The following is a 15,005-nucleotide window of genomic DNA, read 5'->3' on the forward strand; positions in this document are numbered from 1 at the left end:
TCTTATATTTAACTCTATCTTAGTACAATATGTGCATGGGGTCTACATATTTAACCTACTAAATATTGCACTACCGCATCGTAGTCGCATGCATTGCATGATGTTGCAGCGCTGTGCCATTCACTTGAGTTAGTCATGTTTGGTGGGTGGCAGTGCCTGCTGAATAATTCCTTTTTGGACTGCAAAGCATCATATCGCAGCCACAGTATGTGTACACCCCCAGCCAATACCTCTGAAGCTAATGTGGGGGGGGGGACCTCCACCATGGCTCACTGTTGCGTGCAGACACTTATTATTGTACCGCTCTCCAGACCTTCAGTTTAAAATTGATTAAACCATAAAGTGCCAAGTGTGCCAATATAAAGAACTCAAATAGGTGTTTGAGTGCCAATTAATAAATAAACTGTTGGGAAAAATTGGCACTCAAACACCTATTTGAGTTCTTTATATTGGCACACTTGGCACTTTATGGTTTAATCAATTTTCTATAATCACTGCTAATTACACAGTGCATTAGAAATACAGTAAACCCCCGCTCCATCGCGGTTCAGTTTTTGCAGTCCCGGTATATTGCGTTTTTTTTTGTAATGTTATTTTACTATATAAATCATTAAAAATGAAATATTTTTGTGTTTTCCATAGCTCTTGCTATGTCTCTCAGTATCTTTTATGTGTTTAAATGAGTTTCTATTGTTTTAAAAGTGTGTTTAAAGACCTTAAAATGCTTTTACACGTACAGTGACAGTAAAAAAACATGCCTACAATGCATTTTAATAGGGTTTTTCAATTTCGCGGATTTTCACTTTTCGCGGCTGGGTCCGGAACGTAACCCCCGCAATGGAGGGGAGTTTACTGTATACATTTCACAGTGTATATTGGAAATATAACACCCCCCCTAGTGTTATAATAAGGTATTGATGCAGCACTGTTTTCAGCACTTTTATACTATTGATAGCACTTTAAGTGGAAGGTCCATACCACTAAAGCACTGGTCACCTTAATATTTTATTTTTTGCTCTTTGGTTTTATGCATGTGATGTATACCTTTACATATGGAAATACATATGGAAATGCACAATATTGAAATGTAACAGATTATATACGTGCAACGTATTATCATTGGATTAACACTTAGAGAGTAGCGCCTACCCCACACACCGTATTATTCACTCTAGTTCCCCCTTGGGAAATTAGGGGTGTCAGCAACTCCACTGATGTCAGGCAGGATACTGGTGCGGGGACACCTGACATAAGGTGGACTCCAGTGGGGACACTTGACGTAAGTAAACTCTCGTGGGAAGATCTGACTTAAGGTAGGATTCTAGTGGGGACATCTGGCATAAGGCTGGACTGACGTAAGGGGGCACTATGATGGGGAGATCTGATGATGGGGCACACTGAATACTATCAATAAATATTTTAAAATGCTATGTAAATTGTACATTGTTTATTTTTTAGACTTCATATGTAGAATCATAGCACAAACATTAGATTCAAGCCTCCTGCTGGAAGATAATATTTTTGATTGGACCTCTTTTTTATTTCAGAACCCCTGTTTTACAGCGTATTTTACAAATTCTAAAAAGGAATATGTGAAAAATTAAAAAAATAGTTTTGCCACCTGAGGTTAAAAATGGAGCCCATGGCCTGGCAGCAAGAGGGTACTAGAAATTTCTGAGTGTACCGCTCACTAATGGACACCCAGACTTTATATCCAGAGTGGCGTTCCTTTCGGATCCTTCCATTTTACAATCTGGTTTTTCTTCTTCTTCCTCCATCTTTTCTTCCTGCTCTTCACTTTGTCTGTCTCGTTCACACTGGTGACCTCTGTCACGTTGGTGGGGTTCTGTGTCCAGGGCCACGCAGATGTCATATTTGGGGGCATTTGTGGACAAGATTCATGAGGACCCATGCACAGATCTTTCTTGTTATACAAGAAATATTTTTTCACTCCCTTCGCCTTTGTCAGACATTCCGCAAACAGTTTGTCGCACTCGCATGCCATCCTGGCACAGAGCGAAGAAGATTTGCATTCTGTTTTTGATTGATGGCAGGAAAAGCGATATAACTGCCACTTAATCTTGCTGTGGCATTGCAGATCCACCCTCGAGTAGCGGTAACAACAGTCATGAAGCAGGCAGCATCGATCCACATCATCAACAGGTGTCCCTGAGCCACCAGCACCACAGTAACACCCATATTGGTTGATGGCCAACACGGGAATCTTAAGTCTTTCTCTGTAGCACAAAAGAGTCACCACCATATCCAGCAAACCTCGTTTTTCACGCATCGGAGTGTTGCTACAAATTCCAAGCATCTGGTAGTGGGTGTAGCTTGTGTAGACCAGGATGAAGAGCAAAGACTTGATCATTGCAAATATGTGGCAAAAAGTGGGGATATTCTGTTGAGAAACAAAGCCAAATTATTTATATCTGTAAAGAAAATGAACAAAATAACTTGTAGGCCTCATTCAAACAGATGCAACCACTAGAGTCTTACCCATGCTGCAGCTGGGATGCTTTGCCTAAACCTTATGCCCCATTCCATTGGCAATACTGCTGCCATATGCAGCCCATTCAAGTGAATGGGGCAGCACCACTACCCAGGGCCGGGACAAGGGGTGGGCAGGAGGGAATGTTGCCCTGGGCGCAATGCTTTATTGCAGGGATGGAGGGGGGTTCCTTGACACTAACCCTAAGGGAAGGGGGGGGGGTGCAGTTTGGCATCTTTGCCCTGGTCGCTGGATGAACTTGTCCCGGCACTGCCACTACCACAGGCCAAATGTATGTCTCGCTCGCAGTTGTGGGTCTCTTTTCAGAGGAGAAGTAGAGACTGCTACAGTTCTGAATGAGACTGTAGAAAGAAAAAAGGTGAAGGCATCTGTGAACACACGTTAAATAATAATGTTATGACAGTAAATATTGTTCCTCTACCACATGCACAATAGCGTTAGTAAAAAAAAGCACAGTGTAGCACCTTTTAGAGTAGTTTTATTTTGCAGTCAAATGACCACAAAGCCTTCTGTATTGTCCTTTTCCAGATAGTGAGGGCAGTGTAACTTTTCAAAATGAACGGGTGCATTTATTCATCACATATGCTGTATACCCTGCATTCCATAAGGCTGATGCAGCATTACAGAAGGGGCTTCCATGAGCCAATGCGATCAAGTAACTAGTGCTGGGCAGGAGGCTAGGCCGCTAATCTGAACACTGGAGGTAAAGGACAATGTGTGCGTCAGCACGGCATCCTGTACCTTAGCAGAAGTTGCAGTGCTTTGCAAGCTGACCACACCGACATGGATCTGGTTCCATGCTTGAAGTGGTCAGAATGAAAACTATAAAAGGGTAACTTGCAGAAATATGCAGTAGGAAAAATAATGATTTATTCCCCGGCAGATTTTGTAGGTTTGACCACTTACAAATAAATTAAGGGTCTATAATTTTTATCATAGGTGTATTTTAAATGATAAAGACAGAATATCAACCAAAAAATCCAGAAAAAAACACATAAAACAAAGGCTATAAATTAAGTTGCAGTTCAGTGAGTAAAATAAGTATTTGACCCCAAGCAAAACATGATTTAGTACCTGGTAGAGAACCCCTTGTTGGCAAGCACAGAGGTAAGTCGTTTCTTATAGTTAGTGACCAGGTTTCCACACATGTCAGGAGGGATTTTGGTCCACTCTTCTTTACAGATCTTCTCTAAATCCTTAAGGTTTTTTGGCAACTCAAAGTTTCAACTCCCTTTATAAATTTTCTATAGGATTAATGTCTGGACTGACCAGGCAACTCCATGACCCTAATGTGTTTCTTCTTGAGCCATTGGTGGTAGGTTTTGGGTCATTGTCATGGTGAAAAACCCATCCACGACCCGTCTTCAGTGTTCTAGCTGAGGGAAGAAGGTTCTCTTCCAAGATTTTACAATTAATGGCTCTGTCCATTGGCCCCTCAATGGGGCAAAGTCGGCCTGTACCTTTAGCAGAGAAACAGCCCCAAAAGCATCATGTTTCTCCCTCCGTGCTTGACTGTAGGGATGGACCTCCGAGTTCAGTTCCTCTCTAGCTTTTTAGGCCCTCAGGTTGACCACCTGAGGCCACAAGACTCCGCTCTCCAACTGAAAAACCCTGAGCACATGTGCTCCTGGCATTTATACAGTATCCCAGCAGGCACAGATGCACCTTCCTCTGCCAATCACCTGGGCTTTACTAAATGTCTGTGCACTAATTTGTCAGGTTTCCTCCCACTGTCCAATATGCCTCCCCATTGGACCAGTGTGAAATACTTCAGACAAACTGAGTTGCACCTGAGCACATTAAGCAGACCTCAGTAGCAGATCCTGCTCTCTGGTAGGCAGAGAACAATATAGATTTACCTGGCAATCCTTCCTGTAAGCAGAAAGGATCCAAAACTATACTCTCTCTCCCTAGAACCTACCAAGGAGGGTGCTACATATGGTTTTAGACAACACCTCCCAAAGGTAATTGCTTACTTTATGAACTACACACATGCACAATAGTGTACTGTCTACAAAATACCTCTATGCAGGGTTTTTGTTTTTGCTGGGGTACGCAGTTCCGGCACCACCAGCCCTGAATGTATGTAACAGCAAGGGGTGTGGGGTGTGCTGGAGGGTCTATTGATACTCGCCACTTTGGGATCTATTGTCACTGTTGGAATCTGTTTTTGCGTGAGGGCCTGTTGCTGGAGGGAGATCTATTATTGCTGGGGGGGTCTTATGTTGGATCGGTTGTTGCTGCTGGGGGTCTACTGTTGTTGGGATGGTATTTTTTTGTGGGTAGTGCATTGCTGCTGTGTGTGGGGTGGGTCTGTTGTTTGGGGGAACTATTGTTGCTAGTGTGGGGTCTATTGTTGCTGGCTGCAGGGGGTCTATTTTACTGCTTTTCTTGTCATTGTTAACAAATTCCATAAACATTATTAAGCTCCACAAAATGGTACTTGGTTCTGCATTCTCTGAAAGGGGCAGTACATGGTGGTGGGTGGGGGGTGGACCCAAAAGGCGGTGCTCAGAGGAGTATAGGGGCAGAGACAAGCAGGGACTCAGAAGAGGGGAGTTCCTGTACCTAATCTCTGAGAAAAAAAGCCCTGCCTCTATGCTCTATGTCATTAAAGGGGCCAGAGAGAGACTTATATAGAATGACCCAGGAAAAGCCGCTCTCTTGATGCTGCATGAGTTCTGAGGGCCACAGATCCTTGTTATTAGGGGGATTATTTCACTAAGGCCCGGAGTCATCTGCCAGCAAGAGTGTGATGTATCCAGCAGCCCAGCCCACATCTCAGTACCTCTCTCACAAAGCTGAAGAGGGCCCCCTGCACTGCAAGAGACTGCCACCTGACCCTAGGAGTTAGTGAGAGGGCCGCCGCCCCACGTTTCTCTCTGTAATTTTCTCAAAGGACCACTGAGAGCAGGACTTTAAGCGTTAAACAGCAAAATCCCAGTACATCTGACCTTATTTCTCATCCGACCTTGGTGTCATGGTCTTACCTTCTTGCTGTTCTCCTTCGTTTGACATGTGCTGGCGGCCATCTTGGTTTCTGGGTTTCTTGTAGCCTCCCACCCTGCGGCTCCTCCTTCCCACTGGGAGGAGCTGGATACCTAGCTCATATATATAGGAGGTCTGTGGCTTCAGTTCCCTGCTTGGTCCTCCTGTGTTCACATGCTACTAAGACTGCTGCTACTTCTGGTTCCTGTTCCTGGCTTCGTCTGACTACCCTGCTGGTTCCTGATCCTGGCTTCGTCTGACTACCCTGCTGGTTCCTGATCCTGGCTTCGTCTGACTACCCTGCTGGCTCCTGACCCCTGGCTTCGCAAAGACTCTGCATCGGTCTCGCCATCCGTTTGGACTTTTGCTTTATAGCTTGTTTTTCAATAAAGCTTTCTTATTTTCACTTATCTGTTGTTGTACGTCTGGTTCATGGTTCCGTGACACTTGGATTTTATGTAACAAATACCACCCTATATCTTCCTCAAAGAAACAGCAACACAATCTGGTCTAAGTCTTGTCTGTGTAGAATCTAAATATTCTACATAGACAAGACAGCTCTCACTTATTATTTCCTGCAAGCAAAGTTTCTAGGGGATTTCATCAAGTGCACCAACATTCTTCAGGGGCCCCAACGATAGCCAGTAGATAGATCCTATTCAAGACCTGTTATCTCTCACTGTACCCCTCATTAGTCCCTTTAGTCTATTCTATCATCACTTGATGCTTTTTTCCAATCAGTCTAGGCCTAAAAAAGCTGTTGTCAGGACACATGAATAGTATATTCTCACTCGTTTGTAGTTTCGACCCCTTCTCTACTTACGGTTACATTACTGATGGTGTTGTTACTGACCAGACAGCCAGTGCTCTCATCCTGGAAAATCAGACACCTTCTGTCTGGGGGAGTGAAAGGTAAGTAAAAACTAACAAGTTGTGTATGTGGAATCTGACAAGCTGTAGGGTTGCTCAGCCTGTTAGCTAGGACCTGTATATATTGTATAGTGAATGCCAAGACACAGCTAGGTTTTTGTTTTGTTTTTTTCCCTGCTTGTTTTTCTGAAAACACTGTACAGCACCTGTATACCTGTGTATAGACTTGTATACATCATACATAAACACACTGTTTGTCACTACCTCTTTGGATTTGGTTGATTTTGGTATATATAGTATATATATATATATATATATATATATATATATATATACATATAGTATCTCACAAAAGTGAGTACACCCCCCACATTTTTGTAAATATTTTATTATACCTTTTCATGTGACAACACTGAAGAAATGACACTTTTCTACCATGTAAAGTAGTGGTGAGTGTACAGCTTGTACAACAGTGTAAATTTGCTGTTCCCTCAAAATAACTCAACACATTAATATCTAACCACTGGCAACAGAAGTGAGTACAACCCTAAGGTAAAATATCCAAATTGGGCCCAAAGTGTCAATATTTTGCGTGGCCACCATTATTTTCCAGCACTGCCTTAACCCTCTTGGGCATGGAGTTCACCAGAGCTTCACAGGTTGCCACTGGAGTCCTTCTTCCACTCCTCCATGACGACATCACATAGCTGGTGGATGTTAGAGACCTTGCGCTCCTCCACCAACCATTTGACGATGCCCCACAGATGCTCAGTAGGGTTTAGTTGTGGAGACATGCTTGGCCAGTCCATCACCATTAACCTCAGCTTCTTTAGCAAGGCAGTGGTCGTCTTGGAGGTGTGTTTGGGATCGTTATCATGTTTGAATACTGCTCTGCAGCCTACACTTCGAAGGGAGGGGATCATACTCTGCTCCAGTATGTCACAGTACATGTTGGCATTCATGGTTCCCTCAATGAACTGTAGCTCCTCAGTGCCGGCAGCACTCATGCAGCCCCAGACCATGACACTCCCACCACCATGCTTGACTGTAGGCAAGACACACTTGTACTCCTCAGCTGGTTTCCGCCACACACACTTGACACCATTTGAACCAAATAAGTTTATCTCAGGCTCATCAGACTACAGGACATGGTTCTAGTAATCCATGTCCTTAGTCTGCTTGTCTTCAAGAAACTGTTTGCGGGCTTTCTTGTGCATCATCTTTAGAAGAGGCTTCCTTTTGGGATTACAACCATGCAGACCAATTTGATGCAGTGTGCGGTGTATGGTCTGAGCACTGACAGACTGTCCCCCCACCCCTTCAACCTCTGCAGCACTGCTGACAGCACTCATACGTCTATTTCCTAAAGACAACCTCTGGATAGGACGCTGAGCACGTGCACTCAACCTCTTTGGCGGGGCCTGTTCTGAGTGGAATTTGTCCTGCTAAACTGCTGTATGATCTTAGCCACTGTGCAGCAGCTCAGTTTCAGGGAATTGGCAATCTTCTTATAGCCTAGGCCATCTTTATGTAGAGCAACAATTCTTTTTTTTTCAGATTCTCAGAGAGTTCTTAGCCTTGAGGTGCCATGTTGAACTTCCAGTGACCAGTATGAGTGAGTCGGAGCAATAACACCAAATTTACCACACCTGCTCCCCATTCACACCTGAGACCTTGTAACACTAAGGAGTCACATGACACCGGGGAGGGAAAATGGCTAATTGGGCCCAATTTTGGCATTTTCACTTAGGGGTGTACTCACTTTTTTAATGGTTGTGTGTTGAGTTATTTTGAGGGGACAGAAAATTTACACTGTTATACAAGCTGTACACTCACTACTTTACATTGTAGCAAAGTGTAATTTCTTCAGTATTTTTACATGAAAAGATATAATAAAATATTTACAAAAATGTGAGGGGTGTACTTACTTTTGTGAGATACTGTATATACATACACACATAAAAGCATGTGTATTTGAGCTTTTGGGGAGCACGCCCTTATGCAATAGGCTGCGCACATCTATGGTAAGCCTACATCCCCCAGGTGAGTCGGAGAGATTGAGAGCCTTGGAAAGGTCAATGCAGAGATCAAGAGGACCCATGCTTTTCAGTGACGCCTACGGGGTAGTGCTGCAGATGCATCTCTAATGCTATCAGATCTTCTCCCTCTCCTCTTTTCTCCACAGCATTCATATCATGAGGACTTGGAAAATGAAACCATACTAGACCAGGGATTTGTGTATTAAAAAGCAAATAGACTCACAAACATATCTTACAAAGCAGATCACTAAGTATGTGAAGCAAATCACTACTCATTTAGTAAACACGCAAGTGCCATAAAATAAAAGATTTTACATTCAGGTTGGATAGCCACTCACCAGCTAATGTTGCTTCTTTTTAGATTAAGATCGGCAAAATAGTGCATTAAATTCATGTAATCCTATAAAACTGCTGGCAAGTCCCCTCCTCCTCCTGTCACTCAACAGTATTCATATCATAAGATAATTTTAAAATAAATCAACACATAACATATGACTGCTAAACCAAGTGTTGTTTATTAACCACTTGCCGACTGCCTAACGCCGATCTACGTCGGCAGTCAGCCCCTCACAGGCAAAGTGACGTAGGGCTACGTCACTAGCTTGTGAGGGTCTAGGGAGCGAGCGCGCGCCCCCGGAGGCGCGCTCCCGCTCCCGCGTGGTCACGGACCCCCCCGCGCGTGTGACCAGCGGACCCGATGTCCGCCGGTCACTCGGCGATCGGCGGGGGAGAGGGAGAATGTCAGGCAGCTTGTGTAAACAAGCCACCTGTCATTCTCCTCGCTGTAAAGACACTGATCACACGGATCTAGTATGTAGATCCGTTGATCAGTGTCCTTACAGCTCAAGCCACAGCCAATCACAGTAGAAAGCACGCCCCTAGGGATACACACAGCCCCTCCCAAATAAAGTTAACCCCTTCACTACCAGTGTATTTTTACAGTAACTGTGCATATGTATAGCACTGATTACTGTAGAAATGTCACTGGTAACCCCAAAAGTGTCACAAATGTCAGTCAAGGGTCCGATCTGTCCGCCCCAATGTCGCAGTACCGCAAAAAAAATCGCAGATCACCGCCATTACTCGTTAAAAAAAAAAACAACAAAAATGACAAAAATCTTTCCCTTTATTAGTAAACGCGATAACTTTTGCGCAAACCAATCAAAATACGCTTTTTGTGATTTTTTTTTACCAAACATAGGTAGCATAAAACAAATTGGCCGAAAATGTTAAAAAATTTTGATTTTTACATTTTTTTGGGGGAAATTTCATATAAAAAAATTTGAAAAATATTGCTATTTTTGCAAAATTGACGCTCTTTTTTTGTTTATAGCGCGTGATCAAAAAAACGCACAGGTGATCAAATACCACCAAAAGAAAGCTCTGTTTGTGGGAAAAAAAGGACGCCAAATTTGTTTAGGTACAGCTTAGGTCGCACGACCGCGCAATTGTCCGTTAAAGTCACGCAGTGCCGAATCGCAAACTACCCCCTGGTCGGAATGGGGGTAAAAGTGGTTAAAGAGCAAATATACTCACAACCATTTGTCATCAGTATGACTTTCCTAAGAGAGAGTCACCCACAGTGTTTCCCAGGCTCTACCATTTATCAGGGAGCCCAATACCGCGCAAAACAGCTTCCCGATTCCTCCTGTGACTAATGATCCGGGAAGTGTAAAAAAATTGTATAAAATAAAATCAAAATAATAATTATAAAATGTAAAGCACCCCATACCCATCCCATTTAAAGAGTACAGCATAGGGCAAGGATGTGTAGATAAATATAAATTATGCCACACATATGAGGTATTGTCATGAGTGTTGGAGTGACAACAATAATTCTAGGACCATAGTTCATGGTTATCTCTGAACCTGTAAAAGTTTTTAAAGCATTGCCTATGGAAAATTTTGGTACTATAGCTTTTTTTGTGATTCCAAAGGTATGTGTATTTTTTTTCCTCTCCTCTTTCTTTCCTTTTTCCCTCGTTCAATAATTGAATTCTATTGAAACTGTACAGTGCCTTTGGTTATCAATATCAAGAAATATACATATGGAAGCATAACAAAATTGAATCAGTTAAGTATCAGTCAAGATCAAACAATTGAAGTTAAAGAGGAGTCCCCCCCCCAAAAAAAAATACATTTAAAAGCTACAAAAATACAAATACTGGGAATGGGTACCAATCAAAACCATGTGCCCGCTCCCCCCCAAAAAGTGCCAAATGTGGCAGCGGAGGTGGAGGGGGGGGGGGTGAAGAAAAGTGGAATTGCTTTTTTAAATTTGAGATGAGAAATAAACGAAAAGAGAGAGAAGAAAAAAAAAAGGGGGGGGGGGGACTGCATGCATAGTTTTGAAGCTTGACTTGTTTGGTATTTATTTATTAAATACAACATCATCTTTTATATTTTACCATGTTGGTGTAATATTGTGTTTGTGTGCACTAAAACAAATTTTAATGTATTTTTTTTTTTTCTGAAAATATGCGTTTGACAAATAACTGGCAAATATTATGTGACATACAAAAAAAAGTGCAACTACACACATATTTAGAATATCTTGTAGCTGGAGTAATGGTCTGCAGGAGCCTGAGCTTTTTTTCTGCGATCCAATGATTGGGATTAAATATTAAATGCACATTTTTTTTATTGATGAAAATTAGGTAATTTAGTTACAGATTAGAATTAAAATATAGAGTTAGCCTTTAATGCATTTTTGTTTTATTTTTTAGAATTATTCTTTTTGTGGCTATTAGGCATTGGGGAAGGGGGGGTGGAGGCTAGCACTCACAAATTGTTTTTTGGTGCACTGTCAGCTTTAAAGAGGATAAGAATGTCTAAAACACACAAAAAAAAAAAAAAACAACTAAATTATATTTGTTAGTTTACCAATCCACAGATGTGGTGGCTGCATTAGCTATATATATATATATATATATATATATATATATATATATATACACACACACAAAGTATGTATATATATATATATATATATATATATATTTTTTTTTTTTTAAGCTAGTTTTCTACGTTTCTGTGTTCCTGCCAGTGACATTGCCTGCCCAAGGGTGACAATGCTTATTCACTGTGCTGTATCTATGGAGGAGCAAAGTTATCACCCTAGGCTGCTCTTCAGACTTGGACTGCAAACACTTCCCTCTCTCCTAAACTTCATTATATACAGAGCAGTTGTTATGTAATTCACAGATGTTGATGGGAATCCTGATAACATTGTTTTAGGATTCGTGTTCAGTGTGAAGTTACAAGGACACTGGATTTCTAGCAGGGTTAAGAGGAAAGTTTCTGTACTTGCAAAAAATGTACTATATTACATTTTTATTCTTGGATTTAGATATGCTACAAAGTGATAGAGGGACAGACACATACAAACTCTCAAGAGGTTTCATATTCCTTCCCGCACTAATAATATTGAAGACATGTGGTGGTGGGGATAGGATCTACAAATATGTTGGCTATTGGTAAAAGAGGCCTTATATCTTAGGGCACAGGTGTCAAACACAAGGCCCGCGGGCCAAATGCGGCCCCTCAGGCCATTTCATGTGGCCCTCGCACCTCTTCTGCAGCGGCGGCGGCACCCCCCTTGTCTCTGCCCCCACACTGTCTCAGTAGTCGGCAGCAGAGAGGACAAGAACTCCTTTGCCAGATCCTGTGCTTCTCTGTGCTGCTGCAGAAAGGCTCGTCTTTGCCCCCCGCTTTCTCAGCAGTCTGCAGCAGAGAGGAGGGCAGAACTCCTCCTACAGATCCTGCACCTCTCTGTGCAGCCACAACACCACCTTGTCTCTGCCTCCCCTGGTCTCACCATTCAGCAGACTCTGTATGCTGACTCTAGCCCTCCGCTGGCCCCCCTCCAGACCTTGCACTCTCTTCTTCCTAGATCCACCTACATCTTCTTCATGGCAGTAGCACAAGTTAAGGGGGTGCATTGTGATGTAAGGAAGGGTGGGTGACTTTTGACTTATGATGGTGGGAGGCTCTTGACATCTCATGTAAGGGTGTAAGGGGGCGTGGGGTGCTCTGCACATCTAATCTTACAGATATAACCGGCCCTTTGAGGGCAACCATAATGCTGGTGTGGCCCGCAATGAAATGGAGTTTGACACCCCTGTCTTAGGGTATTAAGATAAATTAGGGTGTCTCCTCTTTACAATCTCAATCTTGTGGTTATAAAGCAAAAGAGTTGCCAGTACACAGAACCCTGATTAGCTGCCAAGGGCTATAGCTTAGTTTGTTAAAGGTAGGTTATCTAACACTACCTACAGACTCTAGATGGGAATAGAGCATGCAGTTACAATCCAGCTACTGAAAGACCTTTTACAAGAAAGGTCTGTGTAAGTGTGCATGTTTATATCAGCTATATGATATATGTTTATATCTATGAAGAGGCATACAAAAGCAATTGACTGACAACCCAACCTGGCCAATTGACTCACCACTTAGGAGGCTTGGCTAGGAGATGTCCTTCTAGGCCAGGAGCTAGTTGCAGTCCTTTTCTAATCTGGCCATAGTTGACCTTTATCTGTTTCCCATACAAAGATCAGTTTTATATTAAGACCCCGTACCTGCTTTCACAAGATGTCTTGCCTGATGTTTGCTGTCTTCTTCTTGCTTTCTTACTGGCTTCCGTAGTCGTGGATGTTGATGTCCTGGAATGCCGTGCACCACATAATTATGCCTTCAACTTCTCTCATGCAGAGTAATGACCCAATAAGCTTCTTTTTAGTCAACCTAGTCCTCCTGATGTAACCAGTAAATGTACTGGATTTTGCAGTGTTCTTTTGGCTGGTGGCAGAAAGAGACTATATATAACACATTTGGGTTTTCTTACCCATCAATTAAGCTTCTCTTGGCACTGGTCCCTATACTAGCTATGTGGAATGACTATACACAAACAGTTTGGGAGAAGCATATTCTCATGCTGTTTTTGGGGTCTTGTTTTTTCACGTAAACCTTCACTAAAGAAACACGGCAGCTATCGTTGATGTTCTTCTCTAATGCTGGCCCCCTGGCTTGTCCTGTGTTAGTGAGCGACTGTTAAGTAGCATTTGTAGAATGATTTGTTGTCAATTGCAGCTTCCATGTTTAAATCAGGAAAGGTTTCTTTTAAAGTGACTAAACCAGTGAATAAAAGATTTACCAATAAAGAAGTTACATAGTTGCCAACATTTAAAAAAAATTTCCAGGGACACTTTGCAGCGCAGCTATCAATTACCACACCTACTTCCCTGAAGCTCCGCCCACTCTGCATAATTAATCTTGCCTACTTATCAGATTATAGAGTCTACTCAATATAGAGAATTACAGGGAAATTAAAAAGGGAATTTCAAACTTAATGCCAAAGTAGCAGAGTTGGAATAATTCTCCCATTCAGCTGCACTACTTCTGCGTAACATTTATGGGCAGCCTGATTAACAGGCGCTTCCAGGGACAATATACATTACCTGGGACAGGCTCCTATTTGCAGGGACTGTCCCAGGAAAAAAGGAGCAGTTGGCAAGTATGCAGTTAGTAGATTGTAAGCTCTAATGAGCAGGGCCCTCTGATTCCTCCTGTATTGAATTGTATTGTAACTGTACTGTACTGTAACTGTACTGTCAATTGTAACTGTACAAACTGTTGGCGCTATATAAATAATATTAAATACTGACCCCTCCTACTGTCTGTGCCCCTGTTTGATGCCGCTTTAAAGAGAAATCATTTTCAGCTTTCAGAAGTGTGGCTCTCCTGTGTCCGCTCATGGCTCGCAACTCCTACGTCACTGCAAGACTCTCATTAAAGCCCAACTCCATATGGATGAAAAATAATCCCATATAGTGGGCTGTGCCAGAACTGCAAGGGTTAATAACTCATTTTGTCCAGGGGGGAGGGGGGGGGGGGGGTAGAAACAGTTTTATTCACCTATGCCTCTGTTCCCACAGCAGGTGGTGTTCCCCCATGATCCAGGGTTAGACTGTTCCTCAGCATCCTCACATCCAGGGCAGGGCTATGGACCCTGCTCTGGTCCTGATAACATCAAGATCCTGGACCAGTGGAGTGTGGGGGTGAAGAAGCTGTGGGGGGGGGGGGATCAGTAAGTATATCTTCGTTTATTGTTTCCCTAGACATAAATGAGCAAAAACCCTTGCAGTGTGGGCACAGCCCCCAGAAAGGGATCATTTATTTTTCCTGGAATTGGGCTTTCATATACTGTATATATTTAATTTATATATATATATACACACAACGCTGTATCTTGGCCTAAGCCGACTAGGCCTAGGGCGGCACTTTGCAGGGGGGCAGCAAAAAAGCTCCCCTAAATGAAAAAAACAGCCTGCTCCCGAACAAAAATTGTCCCTGCCAGCAGTAGTGTTGGTGTGGGGGGTGTGGACTGCACCCGTGTGACACTCACCAGAGGGGTGACATCCATCCGCCGGGCCGCATGTCCTAACCACTGGTTGTGGAGTGTGTCACCAGCGCTGAGGGGGCCGTCTGCATGTTAACAGGACAGGGGGACGAAGGGGAAGAAGGAGGGTGTCCACTGAACTTACGCTTTAATTTCATGCTGAGATCCAAAAATGTCAGAGGAGGGGAGGGCTGTGCTG

At 43.0% G+C, this 15,005-nt stretch overlaps 2 protein-coding genes across 3 annotated transcripts in view; one reads left to right on the forward strand and one right to left on the reverse strand.

Moving 5' to 3' along the window:
• The window catches only part of LOC309565932 (uncharacterized protein), a 46,180-nt gene extending 43,707 nt beyond the window's left edge, over positions 1 to 2,473 (reverse strand). Inside the window, exon 1 of the mRNA XM_082270962.1 lies at positions 1,717 to 2,473. Coding sequence (XP_082127088.1) covers positions 1,717 to 2,371 — 655 coding nt within the window. The 5' untranslated portion in view covers positions 2,372 to 2,473. The remainder of the gene's footprint in view (positions 1 to 1,716) is intronic.
• C1QTNF4 (C1q and TNF related 4) overlaps positions 1 to 15,005 on the forward strand; it is a gene marked incomplete at its 5' end in the record, with an annotated part of 99,404 nt that overhangs the window by 6,872 nt on the left and 77,527 nt on the right. The gene's annotated exons all lie outside the window — the stretch shown is intronic.

The sequence above is a fragment of the Pelophylax lessonae genome, assembly GCF_965119305.1.
Source record: "Pelophylax lessonae genome assembly, chromosome: 10".
Lineage (NCBI taxonomy): Eukaryota > Metazoa > Chordata > Amphibia > Anura > Ranidae > Pelophylax > Pelophylax lessonae.